Below are 16,793 nucleotides of genomic sequence, written 5' to 3' on the forward strand. Positions count from 1 at the left end.
CAATGTACCACTGAAGTTTAGATTCAAAATGACTACATTTTTATGTTTGTAAATGTTGGTGAGTCAGTTACAACATGTTTCTGATTAATCTTTTATTACGACGTCAGTTTTGTTGGCTGGATTAAGATTAGCCGTTTTGGACTTTTCCATTTCAAGACTGTTCGTTATTATATAAATAGTGCCTGTTTGGGAGGGTAACAGTTGAAATTGACACCCCGAGAAAACCATTGTCAACCGAAGCGAAGCGGACAAACAGGCGCTATTTATTTTGTTATACTGAATGTCTTAATTTTTAAGAAAATATTACTGCTTTTATATAGGAATAACGTACAGCGAACCGTACGCGCATAATTTTCGCGCATGTAACAATTTGTATTGTTATACTTTTATGTTAAATACTGAAATCTGATTGGTTTAGACGCAGTTCATAATCCGTTCTATTACCCTCAGCGTTAGCAACGCACTTAGCAACGGGTAACATTAAAAATTGTTACATGCGCGAAAATAATGCGCGTACGGTTCGCCGTAGAATTCACGTTATACCTATGTAAAAGCAGTTAAGTTTTCTTTAAAATTAAGACATTCAGTATAACAAAATAAATAGTGCCTGTTTGGTAGGATAACAGTTGAAATTAACACCCCTCGAAAACCATTGTCAACGAATTATGAACTGTGTCCTAACCAATCAGATTTCAGTATTTAACATGAAAGAATAACAACACCAAATGTCACCTTATAGGGGTTGTTAAGCGTTAGTAAAAAGCTGTTCATCATTACTACTACTAGAAATCAGCTTTATTTTGCTTCATTGAATTTAGGGGGGGGGGGGGGCTACTGGGTAATTTCGAATTACTGGGCAGGGTATCCATTTGAATTGTTCTTACATACGCATTTAGGTTTTATTCCTTACCAAAGTTTCATGGATATAAAAATGCAGGATTGTTTTAAAAGTCATCCATCTTTTTATGCATCCTACGGACCCGGTTTATCTGAAGGCAGCCCGCTCACTGTAAGATTATTCTTTCTAGATCCACCTGAAACACTCTACTTCACCCCCCCCCCCTACTTTAAAAAAATGTTTTCTTAGAGCATATAGTTAAATAAATTATTATTGAAATTGTCAATTCCAAGAAATTGAAATGTTGATATAACTTCCTTATTTGTACACATATCAAGTTAGTAAGATGTGCCAGGTCGTTAAGGTTAATATGCTGTACCTGCCAGACATGACATATATGATAAAATAATGCCCACGTGAGAAAATAAAAGTTCTTATTTGTACAATGACAAATTACGTTAAGTATTGAGTCCGTATTCTTCAGTGTGTTATATCAATACAGTTTTTTTTTTTGACAAATGTACCATTTTTGTTACCTTTAATTGATTTGGTTTTGGGATAAAATATCGAAAGTTCTTAAACAATATGCAGTACGTTTAATTGGAAATGGTTCTATTTAAAAAAAATTCTGATACTATGTAGAGCAGCAGGGTATTTTTTACAAACAAAAAAGTGTGAATCTTAAAGGTTTTTGAATGCATAGTAAGGCAGCAGTCAAGTCAAATACTCATGCTGTGATTATTATGATGTCATAGCTACTTGAACAGTTTGAGAATTTTTTTTTTTTTTTTACTTTCTAGGTTTATAAGGAAGGATATTTGCAAATGCAAATATTCCTCATTGTAAAGACGTGTGTGAAATGTATTGTTGATCAGTTGACCTTTTTTTAATTTTTCAGACCTTTGCTGACGGATTGATGGTTTAAGCAATGAAGGAGTCGGAAAATGTAACAGGATTATTTTCCTGGGCCTACAGTGGCGTTAACTTTGACCTAACAGGAAATGGAGGCATTGAGTGTAGGGATTTCATCAGTGTGAAGCAGCGAGTCATTGAGACAGTCATTAGCTGTGCAGCAGCAGGTCTTATCTTATACAGAGCGATCACACACCTGACTCTGCCAAAAAACTCGGTCCTCCTACCAGATCCCGTCGGAAAACGAATCCTCTTAGTGGTTCATTGTCTGATATTTGGCATCGAGCTGGGCTTCAAGTTCGCTACTAAGCAAATGATTTATATACTTAATCCATGCCATGTAGCAACCATGATGCAGGTAGGGCTAATCGATGAAATGTGCTGTGTATTCCTTTTTTGATTTGAGTATGTGTGAATGTACTGAATATCACAATTTCTTCCTAATGCGTAAATGTAAGAGATGGAATTAAAGTGGAGTCCACTGAAATGAGTGCATTGTTTGTATGATCAGAATAGCTGGACTGTTGGTGTAAAATTATTTCTACTCTTGCACAATATATTATTGAAAGGAAATTTTTTTGTCATTAAGGATTACGTTTACTCAGGGGCGAAAAAAAAAATCCACTAATAGGAATGAAAAATTATTCTACATTTTAGCCCCACTATTGTGGTGCTATTTTTCACTTTCAAATAACTAGGTCAATGACCTACTTTTTCTGCTAGTGATCTCTGATTGTTTTTTTAAAAAATTGTCAAAATTTGTCAAAATTGTCCACCATTTTCAAGGTTTTCTTTATTTTGTAATAATTAGAAAAAATAAAACAATTTGGAGGTTGGGAAATGATAAAATACGAATAGCTTTACTAATTTTATATTTGATTGAATCGTTTTAAGCTCACATTTTAAGCTTAATTTAGTCCGAATTTCCTCTCTCAATTTCCAAAATTGTACTCATTTTTGATCGAGATTTACAAAAAACTGACTAATAGGAGCTCCAAACCATTGATTGCCTTAAACTTTATTTGTTGTCTGTATTATGTTGACATTAACATTATATAAGGTCAATGATAAAAAATTCGATATATTTTATCTTGAATCGATTTTATGTATTTTAAAGATTTTTCCAATTGCGTGCCAGCCAGTGATTTAAATTTATAAACGAGTAAATACAACCATAAAATATGTAAAATGATATGAAAAAACATATAGAAACTTAACTTTTGCAATTACATTATAACAGAAAGTTTTTAAGAGAAAACAAGAAAATGAAAAAATTAGTCCGAATTTCCTCTGTTTTATTATTAACCTACCTTTGTCGGAGCATTTCTTCCTCAAATAAACACATCATGGATATCAATATCGATATTTGGGCTATTGGTACTTTGCGGAACGGAACGGAACGGAACCAGTTAAGAGGCCCCAAATGGGGAAACAAGATTTTTTTTAAACGTCATTATTTCAATTTAACTTATCGTAAATGGAAGATTGTTTTACAAATTTTGCTGTTTTAATGAACTGTGTATTACATAAAATATGCTACTCATTGCTCTATAAGTCAATACACGCTTCTTTCCCGAGAAAACCTAAAGTCACTAGTTGTTTTATGATGTTTGATTGACACTGTAAATATAAAGTTGAGGTTTAAACCAGACTCAATTAATCTGTGTGTGTAACGTCGATGAAAATTACTTAAGTAATCTTTCTTCTGAATATATTTCTTCTGATTCCGTTCCGTTCCGCAAAATACCATTACCCGTGTGGATATTGGTATTTAACGGAACGGAACGGAATCTTTCAAACTTTTTAAATAAAGGAAAACATCATAACAAATACTAGCTGTTTGTTTATTTCTATGTTCTTTTGAGATAAATGAAGCAAATCATTTCATCAATTCAAACATCTTGCATATGTGCATATCACTCCTGTGTTGTGTATAGCTATAACTTTTATTTCATCTATGATACTACATTACTTACACGGATGATATTACTAGTTTGTTCACCAAGCTAGCAATAACGCAATGTGCATCCCATATTACGTAGAATTCTAAAATATAACGAGCACATTCGCAAGGAAAAAGTTTAATATTCATCACTTACCTTCCGTCTGAACAATTTTCTTCTGGTTCCGTTCCGTTCCGCAAAATACCATTACCCGTGTGGATATTGGTATTTAACGGAACGGAACGGAATCTTTCAAACTTTTTAAATAATGGAAAATATCATAACAACTTCTCATCGTTCCTTGATTTTTTTTATCAGATTCTTTAAAGATGAATGAGTCTATCAATCAAATCAATTCAGTCATCTTGTGTATTTGCTGATTATTAATTTTAGCGTTTGTCTGCGTGTGCTGCATACAACAACAACTCTGTTTTCATTTTTTTTTTATCAATTTCATATCATTGTCACGGCATAACTAACTAGTTGGTTAATTAAGCTAGCAAAAACACAATGCTTATATCAAGTAGAATTCATATTATACCAAGATCATTCGCAGCGCAGGGATAATATCGATAAAAATACTTGATAGTCTTATTTGAAATAAATTTGAATGAATGATGATATAACAAATGTTGTTACCATACTTATAAATAATTTTCTTCTGGTTCCGTTCCGTTCCGCAAAATACCATTACCCGTGTGGATATTGGTATTTAACGGAACGGAACGGAACCGTTTAAAAATTTTGAAATATAAAATATATCATAACAACTACTAGCTGTTTGTTTATTTCTATGTTATTTTGAGATAAATGAAGCAAACCAACAAATCATTTCATCAATTCAAACATCGTGCATATGTGCATATCACTCCTGTGTTGTGTACAGCTATAACTTTTATTTCATCTATGATACTACATTACTTACACGGATGATATTACTAGTTTGTTCATCAAGCTAGCAATAACGCAATGTGTATCCCATATTACGTAGATTTCTAAAATATAACGAGCACATTCGCAAGGAAAAAGTTTAATATTCATCACTTACCTTCCGTCTGAACAATTTTCTTCTGGTTCCGTTCCGTTCCGCAAAATACCATTACCCGTGTGGATATTGGTATTTAACGGAACGGAACGGAATTTTTCAAAATTTTTAAAATGTGAAACCTATTTTTACAAAGGCAACATTTATTTATTATATAATAAATCATTCGATTTTTTTAAAGGAAGAATTAGCTTGTTGGTTAATCAAGCTAGCGAAAGACATTGTTTACATCAAGTCGAAGTTTATATCAAATCCATTTGCAGGGTTATAATCATTTTTAAAAATAAATACTTGATAGCCTTATGAGTGGGCTGACTTATCAAGTTGGGATTAAACTTCAATTGTGCTTCCGTAAATTAAAATTCTGGGAAGGAATTAGACAGTCCTTGTTAGAGAAACTCGAAGATTCTAGGTCAAACTGGATACTGCAAAACTCGGTTATAACGAAGTCACTGAGACCTAAGAAATTACTTCGTTATATCCGTAATTCGTTATAACCGTATAAGAAATTCATTAGATTTACATAGCTGGGGATCCAAGATGACTTCGCTATATCCGTGAATTCTCAATATCCGTGTTCGTACTAAACGAGTTTTACTGTATATATCTTGAAAGACTGCCCATAAGTATCGTCTGCATTCACGGGCCGGGGTCTTCGGAATCAGCTTAGTGAGATTGGAGAGAAAATGCATTGGCAGTAGTTTGCGACAGGACCATGAAATTCAGAGTGCAATCTTGCAAATTACAATTTTAAGTAATAAGTAGATTTGCAATCGTACAATGTAAGGACTTTGCTATAATATATAAGCTTCTCTCCGCACATATGCAAACAGACATGAAAATAAGAGTGCAAACTAAAAATACACTTGCCTATTATCATTCTTCTGAAAACTACATAACCCGTATTTTAATAGATTGTGTATTCACGTTTGACCTAAAATAATATTCCGCTGGCTGACTTTCTTAACTTTCTTTTTAAAAAGCTAACCTATAGCTTGTTTGTTATACATTGAAATGAATAATGATATAACAAATGTTGTTACGAAACTTTTGAATAATTTTCTTATGATTCCGTTCCGTTCCGCAAAATACCATTACCCGTGTGGATATTGGTATTTAACGGAACGGAACGGAATCTTAAAAAAAAAAAATAATGGAAGTATCAAAACATCATTTTGGGATATAAGAAGCAAGCTAACAAACCATTTCATTAATATAAAATTATAAATATCTTGTGTGCTTATCTTGTGTACAACGTTAACTTTTATTTCTGTTATGTCTTGTGCATATCTTATTTTGATTACTACATGTATTTTGTACGAAAGATTTTGTGTACGACTTGTTTGTTTATGGGTGGAGTACTGCGCCATATTTCTAAACGCTCGATTACTACAGTTTTTTGTAAGCCTTGAATTCCACTGTGTAAGTGTTTTGACTGTTATAATTAGGTATTATTAATCTTCTAGTGATGTAATTTACCTCTCTCTTTATTGTCAAGTATGCTTAGATTTGCATATTCTTGTTACCGATGGATTTTAGTTTACCATGTGCTTCAAGTATGGTGCGCCATTTCGTCGACAAACATTACATTTTGAACTTGATAATTACGTACTGTCAGTTTAATAAAGTCAATTGATTACGGTTTTAACTCATTATTTTCTATTCAATTAATGAATTTATTTATAGAATATATTTAAGATATGTTGCATTACTTAATTCTATGTGAAAGCTTTATTGGATTGTTTTTCTATGGAAACCAATACCTGTCATTTTTATTTGTATTTTGTTTATTACAGATTCTTATCGCATTGCAGTTATCTGTCAATTAAAATCTTTAATGCTTACTTTATGTCACATTTTGCACGAGAATACTTTAATCACAGGGGCTTGGTTGTTGGATAGTGAATTTCCTAATTATTTGTTCCCGAAGAAAAAATTGATTAAAATTGGTAATCTTATGTGTATTTTTGTGTATTGCAATAAATAAATTCACCGAAACCCCCCGTTTCAATCATGTTAAAAAAGTTTATTCAATGTACATTAAAAAAAGTAAAGGGACGACACTCGCCATTTTGGATTTATAGGGGGTCCTCATTTCAAGCTATGTTTTAAACAAGTTCTTCCGTTTCTCCAACGATTTCTGACGATATATAGGTTGTAAAATGTTAAAATTACTTATTCCTATCGTCTGACTACATCTGTACGCTGCATAATAAACACATCTTTCCGAAATGTACTAGATACTTGCCAAACTTATCGAAAGTAAAATTTTGAAGAGTTTAAATGAGTTAAATTGCACGAGATGTTAGACATCTTGTACATGGCTTTGCGTAGATCATCGCTATTTGTGAATGAACATGTCGCTTGATAGTCCTTGGGAAAACAAAACACTTATAGGTTAGTTACTGACTCACTACGGAAATATATTGGGTTGATCAATCTCATAGATGGCGAGGCGTAGTGAGTCAGTAACTAACCTAATAAGTAATAGTATGACGTGCCATAAGGGTAATCAGTTGTCGTTGTGATTCAAGTCTGTATGTTGGTCTAGCGTTGGTGTGTGATTTGTGCTTTGAATTCATTTGTCTTTATATGTATATTTTAGTTTCTACCGTCGATGAGAGATTTATTGGCCAATAAATACATTTCCGAATATTTTGTTTTATTATAATTCTATGTTAATTTTTGAAAGCAAGTTTTCGAGATTGTTTGTGCATATATACGTCTGTCTGTCGGTGTATACACTTGTCTGTACATGTGCTTTTTTATCTTCGGTATGTGACTGTGTCTATATTATACTTATATTCTAAATCTCAAATGAAGTGAATATATGATGTGTATGCACTGTAAAACTAAATACTAGTATATAAGATGTGAATAACTTGTACATGTTCATTTTACTGAAATCTAATTGGTTTAGACGCAGTTAATAATCCGTTATATTACCCTCAGCATTAGCAACTCCCTTGGCAACGGGTAACACACAAATTGTTACATACGCGTACGGTTTGCTGTATAATTCTCGTCATTTCTATGTAGAAGCAGTAAAATGTTCTCTAAAATTAAAACATTCATTATAAAAAAAATAATAGTCCTGTTTTGGAGGGTAACAGTTGAAATTGACACAATTGAAAGTATTAGATAGGCGTACATGGTAACATCCATTTTTATAAAACTTGATATAAATACAACACAATCTATGATCTGTTGAGATCTGACATAGACTTCATTAAAGCCAACGATATATCCTAAACTATACCACGAAAAACGACACACAAGGCTGTTTAGTCTATCCTTATTTAAATGGGAAGCAACTCCATTTTGTATAAAATTCTAACATCCGGTAATGTTAATGCATTCATGTTTTTCCGAGCCTGTCGGGAAGGCCCGAGAAGTTGCAATTAGACTACACTGATTAGTAACACAAACTTACAAGCGGAATACAGAGACACATGATTAAGCACATTTAATCAACATTATGATAATATGTCTCTTGCTGTATCATGGATATGAAAATTCAGTGACATGCAATCCATTTAATGTGCACATTATATTTTTAACATATAAAGCATGTAAATGTATATTTAGCCATGATCAGTGGCAGTTAATCTCTATTATAAAACTGATCGTACGAACAAAGCCCTGAGATGGCTTTAAAAAAAGGAAAAGATTCCGTTCCGTTCCATTAAATACCAATATCCACACGGGTATTGGTATTTTGCGGAACGGAACGGAATCATGAGAAAATTATTAATAAGTATGGAATCCATATTCTTATATTAATATCTATTTTAATGTATTACAAATAAAGCCATCAATTATTTTTGGAAATAATGTTATCCCTCAGAATATGTTTGATATAATATAAAATTCTACTGGATGTAAACATTGTGTATTTTTAATTTGATAAACAAACTCGTTAAATCTCCCGTAAACTCCCGTAACAAATACATGTTCGTTATAGATTGAATAAATGCCGTGCTTGTTATGATATTTTCCATTATTTAAAAAGTTTGAAAGATTCCGTTCCGTTCCGTTAAATACCAATATCCACACGGGTAATGGTATTTTGCGGAACGGAACGGAACCAGAAGAAAATTGTTCAGACGGAAGGTAAGTGATGAATATTAAACGTTTCCCTTGCGAATGTGCTCGTTATATTTTAGAAATCTACGTAATATGGGATACACATTGCGTTATTGCTAGCTTGATGAACAAACTAGTAATATCATCCGTGTAAGTAATGTAGTATCATAGATGAAATAAAAGTTACAGCTGTACACAACACAGGAGTGATATGCACATATGCAAGATGTTTGAATTGATGAAATGATTTGTTGGTTTGCTTCATTTATCTCAAAATAACATAGAAATAAACAAACAGCTAGTAGTTGTTATGATATATTTTTTTATTTCAAAATTTTTAAACGGTTCCGTTCCGTTCCGTTAAATACCAATATCCACACGGGTAATGGTATTTTGCGGAACGGAACGGAACCAGAAGAAAATTATTTATAAGTATGGTAACAACATTTGTTATATCATCAATTATTCAAATTTATTTCAAATAAGACTATCAAGTATTTTTATCGATATTATCCCTGCGCTGCGAATGATCTTGGTATTATATGAATTCTACTTGATATAAGCATTGTGTTTTTGCTAGCTTAATTAACCAACTAGTTAGTTCTGCCGTGACAATGATATAAAATTGATAAACAAAAAATGAAAACAAAGTTGTTGTTGTATGCAGCACACGCACACAAACGCTGAAATTAATAATCAGCAAATACACCGTGGGAAGATGACTGAATTGATTTGATTGATAGACTCATTCATCTTTAAAGAATCTGATAAAAAAAATCAAGGAACGATGAGAAGTTGTTATGATATTTTCCATTATTTAAAAAGTTTGAAAGATTCCGTTCCGTTCCGTTAAATACCAATATCCACACGGGTAATGGTATTTTGCGGAACGGAACGGAACCAGAAGAAAATTGTTCAGACGGAAGGAAAGTGATGAATATTAAACGTTTCCCTTGCGAATGTGCTCGTTATATTTTAGAAATCTACGTAATATGGGATACACATTGCGTTATTGCTAGCTTGATGAACAAACTAGTAATAGCATCCGTGAAAGTAATGTAGTATCATAGATGAAATAAAAGTTATAGCTGTATACAACACAGGAGTGATATGCACATATGCACGATGTTTGAATTGATGAAATGATTTGTTGGTTTGCTTCATTTATCTCAAAAGAACATAGAAATAAACAAACAGCTAGTAGTTGTTATGATATATTTTATATTTCAAAATTTTCAAACGGTTCCGTTCCGTTCCGTTAAATACCAATATCCACACGGGTAATGGTATTTTGCGGAACGGAACGGAACCAGAAGAAAATTATTTATAAGTATGGTAACAACATTTGTTATATCAACATTCATTCAAATTTATTTCAAATAAGACTATCAAGTATTTTATCGATATTATCCCTGCGCTGCGAATGATCTTGGTATTATATGAATTCTACTTGATATAAGCATTGTGTTTTTGCTAGCTTAATTAACCAACTAGTTAGTTCTGCCGTGACAATGATATAAAATTGATAAACAAAAAATGAAAACAAAGTTGTTGTTGTATGCAGCACACGCACACAAACGCTGAAATTAATAATCAGCAAATACACCGTGGGAAGATGACTGAATTGATTTGATTGATAGACTCATTCATCTTTAAAGAATCTGATAAAAAATTCAAGGAACGGTGAGTAGTTGTTATGATATTTTCCATTATTTAAAAAGTTTGAAAGATTCCGTTCCGTTCCGTTAAATACCAATATCCACACGGGTAATGGTATTTTGCGGAACGGAACGGAACCAGAAGAAAATTGTTCAGACGGAAGGTAAGTGATGAATATTAAACTTTTTCCTTGCGAATGTGCTCGTTATATTTTAGAATTCTACGTAATATGGGATACACATTGCGTTATTGCTAGCTTTGTGAACAAACTAGTAATATCATCCGTGTAAGTAATGTAGTATCATAGATGAAATAAAAGTTATAGCTGTACACAACACAGGAGTGATATGCACATATGCAAGATGTTTGAATTGATGAAATGATTTGCTTCATTTATCTCAAAAGAACATAGAAATAAACAAACAGCTAGTAGTTGTTATGATGTTTTCCTTTATTTAAAAATTTTTAAACGGTTCCGTTCCGTTCCGTTAAATACCAATATCCACACGGGTAATGAGATTTTGCGGAACGGAACGGAATCAGAAGAAATATATTCAGGAGAAAGATTACTTAAGTAATTTTCATCGACGTTACACACACAGATTAATTGAGTCTGGTTTATACCTCAACTTTATATTTACAGTGTCAATCAAACATCATAAAACAACTAGTGACTTTAGGTTTTCTCGGGAAAGAAGCGTGTATTGACTTATAGAGCAATGAGTAGCATATTTTATGTAATACACAATTCATTAAAACAGCAAAATTTGTAAAACAATCTTCCATTTACGATAAGTTAAATTGAAATAATGACGTTTAAAATAAATCTTGTTTCCCCATTTGGGGCCTCTTAACTGGTTCTGTTCCGTTCCGCAAAGTACCAATAGCCGATATTTGTTAATAACGTTGTTATTTTGTGTTTTTAAAACAACTTTGGACTTCAGATATTGAACTTTGAAAAAAATATTTTTCGAATTCTCAAACCCTGAGTAAACGTAATCCTTAAAATAAGCCATCAACCCCCGAAGTTCCTTTTATAATGATGTAAAGAAGAAGAGAAAAGATCCTGTGATATCCTATATACAGCTGTAGACTAAGTCTTTTACTGTAAAACAACCGAACTGATGCATTTAATTTACGTTGTCAGTTTGTAAGAGTTTTCTTTTTCGCTTTTTCAGATATTCTGTCTGGCGGCACCGTCAGGGAGACTGACTACCACAGTTTTCCGGCTTCATCTACACATGTTAACGTGGGCTCCTATAGCCATCTTGTTCCCTGTAATAAATACTCGATTGGTAAGACACACGATTGGTAAGATTTTATGATAAATTCAAAATTAATTAAAGCAAGAATCTGTTTTTGATAATCATTTAGTAAGATTACAATTCAAATTCTTGTTTGGTAAGATCTTTTATTAAATGTTTCATTGCTAAGGTTATATTTAGAATAAGTCTGTGAAATTAATTTTTAATTCCAAAAATTATATTCCGAATACTTGATTAATAATTGTATTAGATTGGTAAAATTTTTGCTTTCAATAACTAATAAGTAAATGATGTAATTACTGATGCATTTAATGATGGTAAAAAGACATTGACTCTACAATTGCCGTTTGAGACAGAAGTAAATTATATCCAACATTTGTTGACTTTACAGTTGCCGTTTGAGACAGAAGTGTATTATATCCAACATTTGCTGATGCTAGTAATTCCATTCTACTTACTCAAAATTGGAGGTAAATCACATGGTCGTTGATAATCTGTACTATATACTCTTACAAGAACCTGGGTTTTTTTCATCAAATTTTTTGCAACACAAACAGTAGCAGTTAAAACATTGTTTTTTTTAGGTAGATTATTTCCTTTTGTATAAAATTAACAAGGTTTGTCATGGTCATTGGGTATAAATTTTTCTTGACAAGGTCATCTGCCATGATTTTCTGTCTGTAATTTCCTCAATACATTGCATATATGGTTACAAATATCGCCATTGGCCACTTACTACATGCCCTTTCGTTTATATACATGTACAACTATTCCTTTAATTAAAACAATTTTTAATTCAGTTAACTTATTTACATTCGAAGATATAACGGTACTATGGAAATATTGTAAATATACAGGGGAGATTTTGCCCCAATGCCTTTATTGACAGTGGGCACATTTAAAATAGGGCCATGATAACTGCAAATTATTTCTTATTATCTGAAACTTGGATAGGGCAGATTGAAAACATGGTGAAATCTATATGAACTGTGTAATGGCAAAATTAATATCGGGCAAGATAAACCCACATTCTGTAGTTTTTTAAATCAAAAACATTGATGATGTATCTTTCCTTTCGTCAACTGTTTACTCACAGTTCAGGCCATATAATGTTTTTCTGTGGTTTGTAGGTTCCTACACTGCTGAACCTGTTCACGACTTCAGCTGGGCTCTAGTGTCCATGGGAGTCCTGTACATTATATACTTCGTACCAGTACAGTATCTAGCATATGTAAGTATTTGGAAATACTTAGCCATTCTACTAATAAATTAACTTGTTAAAGTCTACTTGTAAGAACAAATCTATTTATACAATTAAAATATGAATATGGTTAGTCAAAAAAAAATATTAGAATGAGAACAAATGAAGCTTTAACTACAATTTTTACAGTTTAAAAAAAATACCAAAAAAAAGTTTTCATTTATTACTTAACAATGTATTTACAGATGTTGCCTAGAGTACAATCATTTGTAATCATTGCAGATGTAAATAGAATGCAATGCTTTCATTATTGCTTATAGAAATGTTTGCCATTGATCAGGACAACTCATATTTCCTATTCAAACTTTACAGATCTCATTAGTTAATCTAAACAACATGCTATGTCCAGCGGTGTCAGACCCGTTCTATGGGCCGTACTACAGAATCTGTGCAATGACTCACCAGGCACTACTTATACCAACCGTGGGCAAGTTCTACACGTGGCTGTCACAACAATTCCTCACCCCCTCCGCACGTGACGAAGAGGTGTCTGTGTTTAGTATAGACTGGAGTGCCGAGACCCCCGCACTGGACAATCTCAGAGGGAAGAATGGAGTGATTAGTCATGGGGATCGCCCATCCAACAACGGACACCTCAAGTCCTCCTGAGGAACCTAGCTTTAACGGACCACTTATTATCGTTGACTTTATACACAGGTTTTTAATAACATTTTGTGATTAGCATTGTGTATGGGGGATGAGGCAAAATTTACAGAATTTTTAATCCTTTACTTGATGGATATAATAATTGCACTGTTTTCAGATTTGTTGATGTTAAAACATCAGTTGCTGCTGTGAATTCCATAGTGGACCTGTAGAGGACTTTCACAATTTTCAAAAAAGTTATCTTCCTTTGCTAAGATAACAAGCATTAATTTTCTTAATCTACAATGTTTATTTATGTAACTTTCAAACCTTCCAATGCTGTCTGATTGGGATATTATTAGACAGTATATGAAGCACAGTGGACAGAGTTTATTTGATGTGACAATGCCCTATAAATTGGTAGGTTAGAGAACGTATATTAGTTGACGCATCAAAAGTAAGAAAAAAAAATTATTTGTTGACGGGAAAGTTTTCTATGGTATAACTAACATGAGAAAGTGGGAACCTCTAGCATTTAGGGATATTGAAAATTTTTAAATAATATTTATTATTATGTAATTTTGGTATGTGAGATGTAAATCAAAACCTGTTTTCATTGGGGGTGGGGGGTTTGAGGCTATGAACCCAATTACCGGTAGTACGCAAGTGCAAGTTGTCATGTAATTTAATGACAAAAAATCTACTAGTATATCTTAAAATTATTTAACTGTTGGAAATGACTGTCAGTTTTATACGAGATATACTTGGACACAGTTGATTATAGCTTTAATTCTGCAGTTGATAGTAACCTACAGTCAAGCTACATAGTACTTGATAAGAGGTATACAGACTGTATCGGTGCTTGATAAATGTTTTTTATGGTTTATTTTTTTCTGGTGCACTAATGTTGAAATTTTTTTTCTAATATATTGATTTTGTTTGGATTACAGAATTGTTGGGTAGACAAGTAGAATTTAGTTTAAACAATGTGTCCAAGTTTTTTTCTTCAAAGTTTCCAAGGAATGATGTTATTGAATTTAAGATACGTCTTTGGAAATGCTTTTAATCAGTTAACAACTTCACATGGATGTTGATTTCGCGTTTCACTTCGTCAAAATGCATGTTTTTGAATTAGTTATAATCTGTAGGACTCCCACAAGGAATACACCTTTGTGTGCTTACAGACCCTAGTTGAATTTTATTATAGTATAATTTATAATATGTATTATAAACTCCAAAAAAAATTCATTTTTTTGTGTTGAATTAACAGCATTTTAGCATAATGAATTATGTTCAGGTTTGTGCAATATCTGTAGAAATAGTACTACTTTTTTGATTTTTCTGAATTTATTTTTATTTTGATTAATGATATTATTTGAATTCATAACATTTATACAGTATTTCACACTATGTATTTTTCAGAGGACATGTTGTTGTCTTAAACATTCCTACAAGTCTCTCTAAGGAACATTTTTCACTCTCTGAAGTAATTTTTACGAAAGTCCTATGGTGAATATATAAACACAGACCAAAAGATAATGAGAGACCTGTATAGTATTACTCCATTGTGTGTAATTGAACTATTCTTGTTATAAAGCTGTGTAACCAGAATCATATATTGTATAAACTTACTACTACTGCAATTAGTGGAGATATCCATGAATTTGATACATTTTGGGACGAAAAGTTCATCAAGAAGAAATTGACCATGCTCCACATGCTTAGGAATTGAAATTTGAAATTGTAGCTGTCTGAAAAATTATACAACGAGAATTTTCATAGATTTTTCACTTGGTCTGACTACAAGAGCTAAGAACCAATAGTTTATACCTATTATATTAATGTGTTATTTTTCCCTTGTTGTCTGTGATTTTAATAAATATTTAAAATCAAAAGATTTGTTTGCCTTTGTTGAATTTATCAGACAGAAACAGTGCTATCAACATTCCAGTATTTATTTTAAACACTGTTTATACCTGTGGGCTCGTATAGTCACCTGAGTTCTGAGAAGAATGTATAGAATTTAAATTTACTCCTTCATATAAATATATCGATCTACTAGTATCTTGAAATGCACTTCTCTTTTGAAAAAATGTCAACCATGAAAACGTTGTACAAAGTCCTGAGATGTATGTTAGGAATGTTGGTTTTCAGCACAGTAGTTTTATGTTTTTGACAAGACACTTGAGGCATACATATCATGTGACTGTTGTATTCCCGTACATGAATTGTGGTAGGGCCAATGTCGCACCATCTCAAGGTCTAGAGTCCCCATATGTAGCTCTCCCCCAGATAGGAGGGGTGGTACATATTTGCCGCTGCCTGCGACAATGGATCAGTCATAACCGAGGGTTGTCCCATAACAGAGAATACATTTTAGTAACATTTCATTTACTGATTTGGAATACTCGAGTTCGATGTGGACGTAAGGAAAGGGCAACCCATGTCCAGTATTTGTTTTTTATAAGTTGGAATAACTTACTAGTATCTAAAGAAAAAAACGGTGATGAGAAGTAGAAACTAAAGTAGCCAAAGGGAGGAATCTAGAGTTAAGAGAAATGGGCGAGTAAAGTTCGACAAGTTATCATAATGGCTGCGAGACTAAGTCTTCATATATTACATGAATTAAGTGGGATGTTTTACAGAGGTCGCTCAACCGCGCATTAGGAATGATTCAGTTCGACATGCTTTCCTATGCAATAAAGGGCACCCACAAAACTAACTTCAAGAGATGGACCATGAAAAGCTTAATTTTTTAATGTTTATAGTGAGGAACGTTGGAGTATATTATGTCATCCTGTCAAGTAGCGCTAACCCAAGGAATAACATTTGGTAGCTGTACAAGGTCTTGAAATTCAAAAATTTTTGAAAAAAATAATACAAGATCAAGAAAGATGACCCCTTACAATAGAAGTGCAGTACATTTCTGCAAGAAAATCTCGGAAAATTAGAAAGACGAACAGAAACCCAGGTGTGAAGGAGAGCCAAATATGAGGATTCAGTGGCAGAGTAAAAAAAAGAAAGAAAGGAAGAAGCAAACTTGTAAGTTCCATCCAAGAGGTGTTAGCTCAAGGGAGTAATAATTGATGGCTCTGTAAGGTCCTCTTTAAATATTAACAAATTCTTGGAAATGAAAAAAAAAGGACCGAGAAAGATAATCTCAAAACAGAAGAAATGGAATTATTCACTTCAGCTTGAA

General features: G+C 32.6%; 1 protein-coding gene across 1 annotated transcript; it reads left to right on the plus strand.

Annotated features, from left to right (window-relative positions):
- The first annotated feature begins 1,766 nt into the window (after window positions 1–1,766).
- On the plus strand, window positions 1,767–15,491 carry LOC128180334 (transmembrane protein 164-like). The gene is made up of 5 exons (XM_052848364.1): window positions 1,767–2,108; window positions 11,662–11,778; window positions 12,140–12,218; window positions 12,879–12,979; window positions 13,322–15,491. The coding sequence occupies exons 1-5, from the start codon at window positions 1,767–1,769 to the stop codon at window positions 13,616–13,618; spliced, it is 936 nt and encodes a 311-aa protein (XP_052704324.1). The 3' UTR covers window positions 13,619–15,491.
- The last annotated feature ends 1,302 nt before the right edge of the window (window positions 15,492–16,793 follow it).

Source organism: Crassostrea angulata, chromosome 4 (genome assembly GCF_025612915.1).
Source record: "Crassostrea angulata isolate pt1a10 chromosome 4, ASM2561291v2, whole genome shotgun sequence".
Taxonomy (NCBI): domain Eukaryota; kingdom Metazoa; phylum Mollusca; class Bivalvia; order Ostreida; family Ostreidae; genus Magallana; species Magallana angulata.